The sequence below is a fragment of the Parambassis ranga genome, chromosome 3 (genome assembly GCF_900634625.1).
Source record: "Parambassis ranga chromosome 3, fParRan2.1, whole genome shotgun sequence".
Lineage (NCBI taxonomy): Eukaryota > Metazoa > Chordata > Actinopteri > Ambassidae > Parambassis > Parambassis ranga.
Window position 1 is genome coordinate 2,341,874 of NC_041024.1, and position 14,027 is coordinate 2,355,900.

General features: G+C 46.0%; 2 protein-coding genes across 2 annotated transcripts in view; one reads left to right on the forward strand and one right to left on the reverse strand.

Annotated features, from left to right (window-relative positions):
- Nucleotides 1-3,761: 3,761 nt before the first annotated feature.
- On the reverse strand, nt 3,762-5,113 carry cartl (cocaine- and amphetamine-regulated transcript-like). The gene is made up of 3 exons (XM_028402427.1): nt 4,939-5,113; nt 4,317-4,394; nt 3,762-3,984 (listed from the first exon to the last, which is right to left on the reverse strand). Exons 1-3 carry the CDS (start codon nt 5,074-5,076, stop codon nt 3,877-3,879), a joined length of 324 nt encoding a protein of 107 aa, XP_028258228.1. The 5' UTR covers nt 5,077-5,113; the 3' UTR covers nt 3,762-3,876.
- A 1,165-nt stretch (nt 5,114-6,278) lies between these two features.
- iqgap1 (IQ motif containing GTPase activating protein 1) overlaps nt 6,279-14,027 on the forward strand; it is a 31,233-nt gene continuing 23,484 nt past the window's right edge. The window contains exons 1-2 of the mRNA XM_028401085.1: nt 6,279-6,529; nt 7,236-7,338. Of these exons, the coding sequence (XP_028256886.1) occupies nt 6,484-6,529; nt 7,236-7,338 (149 nt within the window). The 5' untranslated portion in view covers nt 6,279-6,483. The remainder of the gene's footprint in view (nt 6,530-7,235; nt 7,339-14,027) is intronic.

The window sequence follows — 14,027 nt, forward strand, 5'->3', positions numbered from 1 at the left end:
TACACATGATTGCCACATAGATCTCTGCACGTCCTGTGAAACATTAAGACCAGCGCTGATCAATATCGGACACAGTCCTCTCTGATCGCCTGTTATCAGTGTTTTATCTTTTAGAGTGATGGTCCACTTTAACCTGCCCTCTACAACATCTACAACTGATTTACTGAAATACGGTAAGTGACCAAAAGTAAATGGACACCATCTGCAGCTTCAGCTGGGCTGTTTTCTACTATTGATGATTGTTTGATGATGAATCAATCAGTGTTTTATGACATTTTAGCAACAAACCAGTGGAAAACGTCCTAAAAAAATCCCCCAAACTTCCATTCACCGACTAGTTGTTGCAGCTTTAGGGGATTTTGATGATAACTTTGTGTGTTTGACATCTTCCAGTTAAAATGAAAAGATCATCCCCGGTTTTTAAAAGAAGTACTTGCCGGTCCTGATCCTCATCATGACTTTAGAAATACTTACTGGCTGGACAGGAACAATAGAATGGCGGCTCGCTGTCCACATACTTTTGCCAATAAGTGTTGTAGCCAGGCAACATATTCACCCTGAGACACAACAGGGACTTCTTAGGGACACGCCTTGTGTTTGGAGTTTGTCTGTCAGTGATGATGGAAACATGATTCCCCCGCTTTTGTGTTGTGTTCCATCTCTTTTGTCTGTCTGTGTGTGTGTTTGTGTCATGTGACGGGACAGAACGCTCCGCATGGTGAACTCTGATGGTGGGTTTATCTGTAATTACCGGTTTAGTGATAATCTACAGCACAGAAAGATGATTGATCTCTTAATAACCAGCTAGCAGAACAGAGACTGTCATCACATGTGAGCCTCTGTTTGTTTGTTTTAACTCTTCGTGGGAGCTTCTGGAGGGACGAGCTCACTCTGTTTCATTCAGCTCTGGGTCTTTAGAAACGTCCCACCTTCTGTCTGAGCTGCTCAAACATCACATGTGTTTGTACAAACACAGAGGCTTCATGAGACCGTGTAGAGCAGAGGGGGAATAACCAGGGACCAGTCTGCCTGTGGCCTCATCGTGTGTTCAATAAAAATATTAAAGATGGAATCTTTAATAACCGCTGAGGTGGAGGTAACTGTATTTTTAAAAAAGAATGTGTGAAGAAGTAATGCAGAAATATCTGGTGAAGTTAGCCTGATGACCAACTGTAATTCCACTTTGTACCACTAGCTGGGACAGTGAGCCGAGCGTAGCGCTGGTCTGCTCTCAGTAGACCGTCAGAGGAACCAGATGTGGTGCTGAAGCTGTCAGTCAGAGCAGCGTGGATGTGAGAGCTGAGTGGAGACAGTTGGTGTAAAGACGTCACGTCCCCACCTGAACTCCAGCTGAGTGTCCAAATGAGCAGCAACATGGCTGCCTTCAGAAGAAGCAGCTAAAACAGACGGTTATTTATCATTAACGTCAGCGGGGACTCGACAGTGAGCCGCAAAACTTACCAGAGAAGCGGTGGGCCATCAGGTCTCCTGACATGGATCTGTATCTGACATCAAAATACAGGAAGCAAAGTCTGAAGGCTCCAAAAGCCTCAAAACTTAATTAAAGCTGCAAGCAGCGATGATGGGCCCTCGCACTCCTTGCGGCCCCACGTCCTCTCTCCCCCCGTACCGGCCAGTGCTGTGGTCTGCAGGCCAGAAGAGTGCACCAAAATGCACATATACAAGACAAGACAGGTCCTCCAGCCAGTAGGTGGCACTATGTTCAGGGCCAAAATCGCGATACCGTGGGGTGAACAAGAATAACAAATAAGAACCCCTTGCATTTCAATAGGGCTCTTGCACGTTTCATGCTCAGGCCCTAATAAGGATGCAGGTAGTCGGGGTCCAGGGGATCATGGCTCACAATGTTACTGGTTATTGATATTCATTTAGTTACAGGAAACATACTGTGTGTCTGTGTATTATTAGCACCTATATAATGATAATAATAGACATTTAAAGGTATAATGTGGTGTCAGGTCTGTCAGAGTTTCTTCAGCGGTCTGTAGAGGCAGATCTCAGGTGTCTGCTTGGATCTGTGTGTTCAGCAGATGTTCACCTCTTTACATGTGTTTCAATAGCTACGGTTTTCAACACTAGACAAAACAATGTGAAGCTGAGCAGAATCCAGCTCTGATGACTGCTTCCTGTATCGACATGTTTTTACTGCTGTCTGAACGGCTCCAGGCGCTGGACGAGGAAACATTACGCTGCTGTTTGTCGCCTCTCTCCAACAAAAACCCCTTTAAATGAGCTGCTCCGTCTTTTATGGCTCTGCAGATGAAAAGGTATCTGCAGGCTGCAGGCCGTGTGTGTGTGTGTGAGCTGCTTCTGTTTTTTTGTTGCTTTTCTTACATTAAAATGGTTTTGTCACAGCAGGGCGCTCTGCAGAGAAACACACTCCAATCATCAAGCTCTCCATGAACAGTCCAGCTCCAGCAGCGCCTCTTCTGTGAAGGATCAGCCGTTTGTTTTGATGAATCCGTCGGTTGTTATGCTCTCTGAGTGTGCTGCACACAAAGCTTTGTGTAGAGTCCCTTTTCTATTTCTTTTGTGTGTCTATTTGTTTTTAATGCACACAAGTTTCAAAACACAACAAAGACTCCCCTCCATCCAACAGCAAAACACAACAAGCAGCCTCCCTGTGTATACAAAACGTCAGCACCATCCGTTACCATGACAACAAGGGATAACCGTGAACTCATATATATACACACACAAAACTTTTATTTTTATCCCAAACCAACTTCTACGCACACACACAACAACCCAGGTCATCAATAAACAAAGTCAATGATCCACATAATATGTGTATGAATGACTGGGAGAGTGGGTTTGGGGGCACCTGACGCCTGCAGCTCGCTCACAGTGGAACAGAGAAATGCATGAATGACACTGACTCTTTCACCTTCTACACTTCTTACATTTATAAATGAACTCTCTGTCGTGGAGGAGAGGGTGATCAGGATGATGTCTTCATCGCCAACAGAAATGTAGCTCTCAGCGTAAGTTCAATCAGGAAGACTCTGTTTCCCATCATTCACCATTTATCTCTATCCACTTCCTAACCTCTCTCCCTCACTCCTCTGCTCCCCCTCTCTTCCACTCTTAGTCGGTGCTTAACAGAAAGCACCTCCCTCACCGATCAGCTGTCGCTTTCCGTCCCTCTCCTGACCAATCACAGCTTAGCACGAAATTTAAAAGTCTCCATCTCCAGCTGTCTTCTGATTGAACCCGGCAACCCTCCTCCACCCCAAGCACCACCAGGTCCACGCCAGTTCAGGCCTCCTATCGCCTGCCCTCCAGCTCTCCACCACCACCAGGTCTAGACCCCAGGGGGATCTTCTGATCCAGGGGCCTCTCCTCTTGTGTTTTTCCCCCTTTTCGGATGTGGTCTTCTCAACGGGGTCTAGGACGCCAATGCACATTTAAACTTTGTACTTAATAAATAATTCTCATTCAGTTCGCTGAGTCTCTCATGATTGAACTGTCCTTAACTCACGTTCAGACCTTTAACCTGTGTGTGTCCCAGCCTCCTGCTCCTCCAGCACTCTGTGCGTCACACAGGTGACAGTGCACGATATCAATTTAAATAAGTATTTGTATGAAGTGGCTTATAAACAAACATGCAGATGTAAGTTCGGTGTCCATCAGTCCGGTTCTAAAATCTCATTTTTCCATGATATTATTTTTAAAACTCAAATGACCCCCCTCCCTGTGTGAGAACATGGATCCACACTGAATCATCAAATGATCAAAAATCAAATGACACATCTGTTTATTGAACATGAAGCCTTTACATGCAACAACAGGGCTGAAAATAACACATGCTCGTCTTCACACTGAGCACGGTGACAGCTGACGGGTGTTTCTGCTTCAGATGCATTTGAGCAGGTAGGAGTTGCAGTTGGCTCCTCGTCCACAGTCGCACAGCTTCCCGATGCGAGGCCCAAACTTCATGGCACAGCGATCACCCATCCCACACTGAGGAGAGGAGCAGCACACAGGGGTCAGACTCAGACACATGTTTCTGTTGTGCTCTTTAACAGAGAGAAGAATAATTAAGCCTGTAGGTGAAATTAATCTGATCCATTTCCACATTGATTTTGTTCCTACTTTGAGCTAATTGGAATTTGCCCCTGAGTCTGGATTAGTGTGTAATTACACTGAGTGAAGGCCTGTTGTTGTGTTTGTTATCTTTTAATGAGCGGCAGGTATCTTCTGCTAACAGCTTTGATTAAAGCAGCAGCAGAGTGTAAAATAATGACACTCAGAGCTGCGTGTGTGGAGTTCAGAGTGAAGGAGCGTCAGGCTACCAGAGGGATGCTGCCTCGCTTCTCAGTGGAGGAAACTCGGCTGTGCATCCGGCCCAGCAGAGACTGCAGAGCTTCAATCTGACAAAACAATACAACAGGGAAACATGAGGACATTTACAGAAACAGGCTGATTTCATTTGTTTTATTTTTGACTTAATTTGTGGTGGAATTCATGACATTGAACACACACACACACACACACACACACACACACACATATGTTGCTGTCCAATATGTTAAACATTAAAAACCAACAAATGCTAAATATTAATTCTGAAATATTTTTGCATGCATTTAAATAAAGAAAATGTTCCAATGATTATAAACTAGTTTTTCCTGCACTTTAAGCAGGGAGCTACATCTCAGACTTTGGAAGCACGCTGAAGCCCACTCCGTGTGTCCCTGGCAAATCCAGCTCTACATGTTAAATGTCTCCATCAGAAGGTAAAACATGTGCATGGAAGCTGGATGTGGTCTGGCTTCACATCCTTGACATTCTCATATCCTTGATATTGATTGTTGCATCTTCTGATTAAAAACATCTGAGCATCTTACACCCCGACCGCCCTAACCTGTGACCCAGGCTTCTCCTATAACACCCTGTGGAGCTCCACATACTGACCAGGTCTCTGTCTGCAGCTGCTTCGGGTTTCTCCTCTCCGAAGTCCTCGGCGGACACTTCCTGTGACGCCTGGCCGCGACACTGGACGCACAGCAGGCTGACCAGCAGCAGTCCGCGGAGCGTGCCGGAGCTTTCCATGGTGCTGGTCCCGGTGGGAGGAGGAGGTGAAGGAGGAGGAGCAGAGGTCCACTGGAGATTCTCCCTCCAACTACTGGACCTCTCTTTATACTGAGCCGTAGCTCCGCCCGAGAGGCCGCAGGGATGGATGTGACCGGTGGGGGTGGAGGGGAGCAGCCTTCACTGCTTCTCTAAAACATCTGTAACCCCTCAGCAAGCCCGAGAACAGGTCTGCTCACACCTGCTCACATGATCTCTGCTCAGGTAGAGAGGTGAATTTAACGTTATCATCATCATCATCATCCAGTAAGTAATCCCAGTAAGAAGGACGGATGATGAGGCTGCAGGTGAAGGTGTCGTCCTGCTCCACGGTCGGTCCTGGAGGAGCTGCAGCCTGTTCACACCGTCAGTGAAGCACAGCTGCTGGTCCCACAGGACACAGATCCATCCCCGCACAGAGAGGAGGACACACTCACCTGTCAAACCTTCAGCACAATCTTAATCTGAAGGTCAGATTAAAGTACATGTGAGAGTATTTAAAGACAAAGGAGCGTTGAATCGTTCTGAAGATGGCTTTTTATTGATTTATCCAGAATGTGAGCATCACTATAATTTTCATGCTTGTGTCATTTGTGGTAAACGTTGCAGACGTGTTCAAGACGCATCTTGACTGGCAGCACAGTCAGCTGACAGGCAGACACATAAGGATGTAACTTAATACAGTAACTTTTTCACAAGAGGAAGCCCATATATTTGTATTTTCTGTTACTCTTAGAATTTTTATTTACTTTATTTTTACAGTTTTAAAACTGTTTTCGAAGCAGCTGAATGTAATGAGAGGAAATCTGTGATTTTTTTTATTTAAAAGCCCAACGTTTCATTTTTTATTTTAAATAAATAATGTATTTTTTTTTATTTTTTTTTAGATAAACCTGTTAATTCGTGCAGATAAATAAAGACATTTTAATTCATTTATTGTTTCAAAAATAAAAAGTGGATTTTTTAATGAGATTTAAATCTAAAACAAACAAACAAACAAACAACAATAGTTGTATTTGTTATGTATTTGTCTACAAAGGGCCCCCGGACACCACTGTGGAAGCCACCCTGGGGTCTCGGGGCCTCGCTGGCCAGCAGGGGGCGCCGCGCTCGCAGTGTGTCCGCCTGCAGGCTGCTGCGCTCCGTTTCCTGAAACGCATACTTCAGGATTAGGAAGAACACACCCAGTGACATCAGTGAGGTTTGAAGAAGAAGAAAAAAGTCTCCGCGCAGCCTGAGCAGAGGAGCTGCAGCGGCGCCGGAAGGTCCTCCCCGGGTTTCAGCTCCGGACACTTCGGGAACCAGACTGTGCGTAAACTTTTTGGGTTTTTTTTTTTAACTGAAGCGAATCGAGGAGCGCAGAGAGCCGCGTTTCTCAGCAGAGGGAGGATGTCAACTTCAGACGAGGCAGACGGGTTCCGGCCGAGATATGGCTGTAAGTTCACACACTTTCCTCCTGCTCACCTTCAGGCGCCAGGCGGGCGGATTCCTCCTCACACACCGGGCGGCTGCGCCTCTCCGGGGCCGCACTCTGCTCATGTAAAGTCCCACCAAACTCCAGGAAAAGTCCGAGTCGGGCCGGGTTTTATTTCTGACAGCATGGTAACTGCCTAAATATGACTTCCGCGTTTTTATAAAAATGCAGAGGGGGAGGCCTGCGCGTACAGTTTGCGCTGCTTTTTGCCCACATTGCGCACAGGGAATCAAAAGAGAAACGTCTGACAGTTAAACTTCCCTTTATCCATCCCATACAAACAGTTTGATGTTATCAGTGTGAACAGAGGAGCTGGTGTTGTGTGAAAATCACGTTTTACCTGCTGCCTCTGAGCCCATTCAGGCTCCCACCTCTGATGTGACAGAAGCCTCGAAAATGGGCCTCTTTGTACAAATTCCTCCTCCCCCCTCTCCTCCTCCATAATTTAGAGGGGGGGGGGCACTGCTCCACTTCACTCCACTGAATAGCTCCATAACTTCCCCCTGCATTGTGTTGTGTTGTTGGTGTATGAGTGCAGACAAAGGCCATGCCCACATCACAGGCAGGCCGGCGGCCCCCGAGCTCTGCTGCACAGACGCCTCATAAAAGATCCAGAGCTTTCAGTTTAAATGTGTGATCATTTTCTGTGTGTGTCGTGTGGCTGCAGCCGTGCTGGATGGCGTGGAGAGGCTCACCGCGGAGGAGATGGATGAGCGGCGGCAGCAGAACATGGCCTACGAGTACCTGTGTCACCTGGAAGAAGCCAAAAGGTGAGCGTGTGGGCAGCTGCTCCTCTGCAGCAGGCTGCACAGGGATGAAGGAGGTGACGGGGTGTCTCAGTGTTTAATTAGAGGATATGAAGAGAGGACGAGATAATTATTTCAAAACTTCCAGCTACTCATTCAGAAAAACACTCTGCAACTTTGCTGAAATCTCCCATAATCTGTCCACTCAGACGTCCATCATCCAGTTCAGAGAACAGTCAGAGGAGTCTGACTCTCTCTTGGTGATTTCCAGGATTTTGTTCCGCTCCCTGTCAGATAGTCCCGGCTGTTAGCAGAGCTCCGAGCATACAAATGCAAATTCTACATTGATCCACTACGCTGATCGGTATCTGCACCATTAGGGAGCTCATGAAGTGTCCCGGAGTCAGCGAAAGTCTGTGATTCGCTGTCATTAATTCAGCTGCAGCAGCCATGTTCTATCGAAACTGTGGTGGTGTGGGACAGATCAGTCACCATCTGCAGACTGAGGAGTCAGTGTTAGAGAGTTAAATCTCACAGTTTAACCGCCTTTTAATCCTCACTCTCACTTAAATTAAAGGATTATAATTTTTGTCATGAGGCTGCGTTGAACCTTCCGGCACATCAGATAGTGTCACTGAGGACCAGCTGTACAGCTCTGTATTGGAGGCTTTGACCATCACCATGTTGGCTTCATCTGATTCCACCTAAACGCCCAGTTAATCCAAATACAGGTAAAGAGGTGGAGCTGTCATTCCCAGCTGTCTTTGAGCCCCGAGTGAGCCCCACTTGAGGAGCTGCAGTTGGCACTTGGACATCAGTTTCATTTCAGAATGAAGCGCCGTTATTTGTTCTTTCGTCAGTGCCAGAGTTAAATCAGGATTAATGGATGTGTTTACACTTCAGATTTGGTTGAAATAAAATAAATAGTTGGTTGGTTAATGCATGTGAGGGTCCATGTACTGTAGTGTATAAGACCCAAACAAATCAGAACCAGGACATGACCAGAGGAGTTCAGTTATAGTTTCTAAGGTTGGCTGCACAGCACACCTCGTGCTGTCATGATGTGTGTGTGTTTGTCATTGTGTGATATTTGAGTGACACTGCAGTGTTTTGCTTGCATGTAGGTCTGTGGGGCAGAATGAGAGAAAACATAGACACAACATAAGGCTGCTTGACTGACAGGTCTGACGCTCAAAGAAGAAGTTCATAAAGAGCACATCGAAGGAAGTGAGCAGCTCACTACCTCTTTATTAGTCAGGAAGATTGAAGAAGAAGGTAAAGCTGCGCTCTCTCACACACACACACACACACAGATGTGTGTCACTGTGTGTGTGTGTGGTTGAGCAGCAGCAGCAGCCGTTGCTTCTCTGGACTCGACCCCACCGTGGGCTCGCAGGTTCAAAAGAGGAAGGATGGTTCATGAGACAGGAAGTGACTCAGTCCCTGTTGATTTGCCGCAGAAACTTGCGGTTGCCATAGCAACGGGTTCCGGTTTGAGAGTTTCTGCGAGGCTGTGCACTCTGTTTAAAAAAAAAAAAAAAAAAAGCTGAGTGATCGCGTGGCCGACGCTGCGTGCGGCGGCGCCGTGTTCGTGTGGCTCCGCCTCACCTGCTGTGTCGCTGTCGTCCATCTGTGAAATTCCTGGAAGGCTTTTCAGGAACCTGCAGAGTGAACAGCTGCAAATGTTTCTGACAAAGTACATGTGTACGCTGTAAAGGAATAGAATACGTATTAATTTGTGTCTCCCTGCCAGTGTGGTGACACTGGACGTTAAGGCGCGTGTTGACGGGAAGCGTTCGGAGGTGTGTGTGTGTTTATTTCTGCAAACACGGTGTTTACTTGGCTCAGTGTCAAGTTTTAAAGTTTCACTGCTGGCTCAGCAGAGATCTTTGGGACAGTTTGGATTTACACCTCATCAGATTATGTTGATTGACCTGTACTGTAAAGCTTTATTGTTCCTGAGGTGGAAACAGTAGCTCACACTGAAGGTCCATGTGGAGGTAATTAAACCAGTTTGAAGGGAAATGAGGTTGTTTTGGTCCATCTCTCTGCAGTATTGAAGCTGTATATACACACACACACACACACACACACACACACACTGTATTCTAGGCCTTAATATCCTCAGAGGAGATTTAGATTTCATTTGGGATGAATCACCGAGGTTTGCTTCATGAAAAGTTTCGTGTTTATTTTCCATCCTGCAGTTTTTCATTGTTTATCCCAGAGGTACCTGCAGCCTTTCCTACATGAGCCCTCTGGAATGTGGCTAATAAGTTAGCTTCTTCTGGGTAATAAAAGACAGGATCTCTTACCTAAGAGTCTGAGGTTCTCAAACACGAGCTAGCTGCTAGCGTCCAGCGTCCTCACCGGGCGGTTGTGTTTCCTCTGTGATGATTTGTTGATCTTGTTGTTGACTTGTGGTTTTCTGTACCAAAATGAGAGCAGCAAAATATGCTGCTGCTGCTGCTTTTATTAAATTCTCAGTAATCTAGATTATGCAGATTATACACAATGCTGTAACTGATCCTCAATTTGTTTCTCAGGGAAATGAATGATCGACATTAAAAACACACACATCCTGTTGTACAGTTGAATGGAGCTCAGTGGTGCCAAATGCTGCGCTCTATTTGTTTGTGTCTAAGCAACCTCCTGATTGGCCGACTGAGCTCCCAGGTTATGTCAGGTGTCTGAGTTTGAGGGTGCTCCATGCGCCTGAGAGCGCCTGAGCCTGCAGGCGAGGGCTGGAGGGGGGGAGGAATGATCAAACCGTGTGATGGTATGATGAGAATGTGTCCGACAGGTGAGCAGCAGGGTGTGAGAGCGCTCCAAGGCTCCGTCCCCGACAGCACTGCTGCTGTCAGATGTGTATTTGAGTATCGATGTGAGTTTGATAACCACTCGCTGCCGCTCCTGAGGAGAGATGCAAATATGTGTTATCGGTCCTATTTTCATGCACACACACACACAGAGACACACACAGACACACACACACAGACACACACACAGACACACACACACAGAGACGGGCTGTTCTCATTATCACGCTTTATTTGAATACACAGTGACCTTCAGACAGGTGACAGCTTTTATTACAGACAGAAACTGTAAGAACCGATGGTCCTTGAATGCATCATAGCGTCTTAAAATGTGGGCAAATCTAAGCAATTAAAATGCAAAGAAATATTTTGCATTAAAATTATTTTGTAAAAACAAACTGTGTTGGACCGCACAGCAGAAATAAGAAGCTCTGATTGGCTCACATGTGACCAGCTGTCACATGACAAAGGTTCCGGGAGTGTTTGGCTGATCTTGGCTGCAGGCATGTTGTATTTTCTGACATGTTTGAATGGATTTTTGTCACACGCAGCTCCACCTGTATGTAAAGCTGTCTTCACTCTTTACTTCATTCTTGCTTTCGCTCTTTGGAATGCGGTCGGACATGTTTTCAGTATAATAATACTTCGTGTTTATTGATCCATGCTCAGCGTTCGCTGCACATTCCCTCCTTCAAACATGTCAGGTGGTTTCACTGCTGACACATCTGAGAGCAGGATGTCAGCGTTGCTGCGTCACGCAGCCGCACGACGTCCACGCTCCCTGTCAGCAGCACCGTAAAGCCGGCTGTAAATCGCTCAGTCAGCAGGTGACGGAGCAGTTTGAACCAGATTCCTCACAGGTCTGAGTGAAAGTGAAGAGGAATTTTGTCTTTGTGGGAGGAGAAGGGTGGAGAATGTAGAGTGTGTGTAGTGTTATATATACATATATGTATTGATATTAGAGGCTGATATTGATCTGTTAAAGCTCCATTTCTGTTTTTCTGCAGGGTTGTAGGGCATTTTGGGAGTTTTTACTTTCAGTTTACAACCTGCGTGGTTATCTGACCTCACATCACTGCTTCCAGCAGCTTTTCTAAATCTTACATTTAGATAAAGATATAGATATAAAGGATTTATTCTATGATGAATATAGAATTGCCGTAATAAACTGATGTTAACTGGCACACTTAAATTCATGCATCCGTTGGTCCATCAGGGTCAGAGAGCAGCTCCTCTAGGAGGATCCCCAGCTGCTCTCAGTCCAGCTGGGAGATGTAAACCCTCCGTGGAGTCCTGGGTCCAGGCCTCAGGGCCTCCACCCAGCTGGCAGTGCCTGGTAGACCTCCTTATCACCTCAGCTGTCAGTGTGGAGAAGCAGCAGATCCACTTTCCTCTCACCTCCTTATTTATTCATGGTGATGTTTTTTTTTGAGGGCTCTGCTTCCTGTATGTACAGTGCATGTGACCTGATGTATCATCCAGCCTTTTCTTCCTGCTTATTTAACCCTTCTGACACATGGCTGCACATCACTGATGATCCTATCGCTGCTGTCTGATAGCGTGCTGGTGAACGGTGAGACCGGCTCACTTTCAGCTCTGTTTACAGCACACACTGGTCTGTCACAGTCTAATGAGTGTTTTGTGCAAAGTATTTAAATGACAGGGTTTCCAGGAACCTTGAAATTTCAGAGAGGTTTGAGAAAGAATTGAGCAATTTTGAAAATGAATGGTCTCAAGTACTGTTATTTAGATGATGTCATGGTTCTTGTCAGCAACTGTTGAGTGGAGTCAGCACATTTCCTTCATATTTATTTTGAATTTAAATGATTTTTTTCCAGCTTAGAGGTGATAAAACCAAGGTTTTATTTAAGATGTGTTGTCATAGGAACTTAGCTAGCAAGTAGCAGTAGCAGTGTCTCTGTGGGACCCTTTCACTGCCCTTCCTTACTGTGCTCTGATTGGTCCAAACCAACAGTGGTTCAGCCACAAGAGGATAGCTTGAAGCCTGGAAGATGGATGTTAGTGTAAGTTCAATCCGTCCATATGAGCATGGGACTGACGGCATGCTGCTCGTGTCTTATCAAGGTGGTGATGCAGGGTTTGTGTGTTCTGGCTCCACTCTGACAGGCGGCCGGTCCACTGCGGTGAGGTCACACCAACACGGTGTGTGTGTTTGTTTGTTTGTGCGCCGCTTCTGACAGATGTACACTTGTTTTGGGTGTGAGGGGAAAGGAGAGGTTTCCGCCCTTCGTGTGGAGGTAGCTGAAGAATGAGGAGAATTTAGAGCGAGGTGAGATTGTTGCTGTTGGGACGAGTGACAGAAATAGCAGAGCGCTGTGGTTATTGGGCTGCATCGCTGACAGCTGGCAGATGTCAGCGTGGAAATATTTGTTTTCAGCTCTCAATGGATCCACACTATTAACGCTGCACACCTCATTTTGCTCATTTCAGTCGTAATGTTGTATCCGAGTCCTTTTTTCTGAGGATTTGAACCTGTCGATTGTATAAAAGTTGCTGAACTGAGCAAGTTACAAGAGAAAGTCGGCTCACTGAGGCCGAGGACTGACACCAGGCCTGCTGCTCATGTCTGTTTACTTAAGCCTGTTGTTCATTCAGAGAGGCGTTGTGTAACTCCTGTGAATCTGTGAGCTGGAATCTGACATTTTTTGTCTGGAAATAATAAAAAATAGATCTTTAGAAGAGCTGGAATTGTCAAGCACAAGTTAGTAGTACACAGTGAACGTCCTCACGGTTCTGCTGATTGGTCCGAACCGCCTCTGGTTCAGCCACAAGCGCACAGCTTGAAGCCTGACCAGATGGATTTGTGTCCATGTAGCATTTCATTTTCTGTCATAAGAATCCTTAGACATATGTGTTAGCAAGGTTAGCTTAGCATAATGACGGGAAATAGAGGCGTGTCTGAGCTAATTAGAGAGACCATTTGTAAGTGAAAAGAGGACATTACAATGCCTTGTAACCATCTCTGTGCAGACAGCTGGCGCCCTCCAGTGGTTGTATCTGTATAGCATGTGCAGGCTGGTCGCCACGACAGCCAAGATGGTGGAGAGAGATAGCACATTTTTGCCTTGTATAATACCAAACCTCATTTTTTTTACTCAGCTTAACCCAGCTTAGTTTCTTGGCTTGAATATACAGCGTTCATCTGTGAGAATGTGTAGCGGCTGTCTGACGGTGTCTGACTCTTATCGTCATTTGTTAAAGTGTGACATGAAGGTTTCGACTCACACACTGTGCTTGCATCCGCACTTGTGTTCTGCATACTTTTTAATCTCCCCTCAGGAGAAGACATTTGTTTGGTGGGACAGAGCAAGATAATCCATCAGAGTAAACAGAGAGATAATCTCAGTTTTATCTTTAATCCATCATGCACAGTCAAATCGGAGCCTTATCATCCTTCAGATTACTCTCTTCCTTCCTGCTCCTCGTCGTCTAAGAATAGCTTTCAAATATAGCAGGGTTGTATTTAAAGAGAACAAAAAGAAGACTGTTAGCTCTGAAGATGAAGTCTCCTGTGACAGTTAAAGGCTTCTTACCCTCACCCTTCACTCACAGACCAGCCCAGTTCCTCCTACAGCTCTGGCCATTTGCCTGTAATTTCCTGTTTTCAGAAAGTTTCCAAACTCGGTGGTGTGTTTCTCTGCTGCTACTGCTGCAATAGACATTATGTAACAGCAGGCCTCGGCCCTCACTGTGTTGGTATGAGGAGAACAATGACACCAGAGCGACGTGAGAAAAACCTTCTCAAAGTGCTGCGATCTGACCTCAGCTGACCGATCCTGACGGCTGCACTGACTCCCTGTAGACACCAGCTGGGGGATCATATGTTTATGTCAGTGTGTATTTACAGCATCAGGGTTAATCAGTTAAACAAAC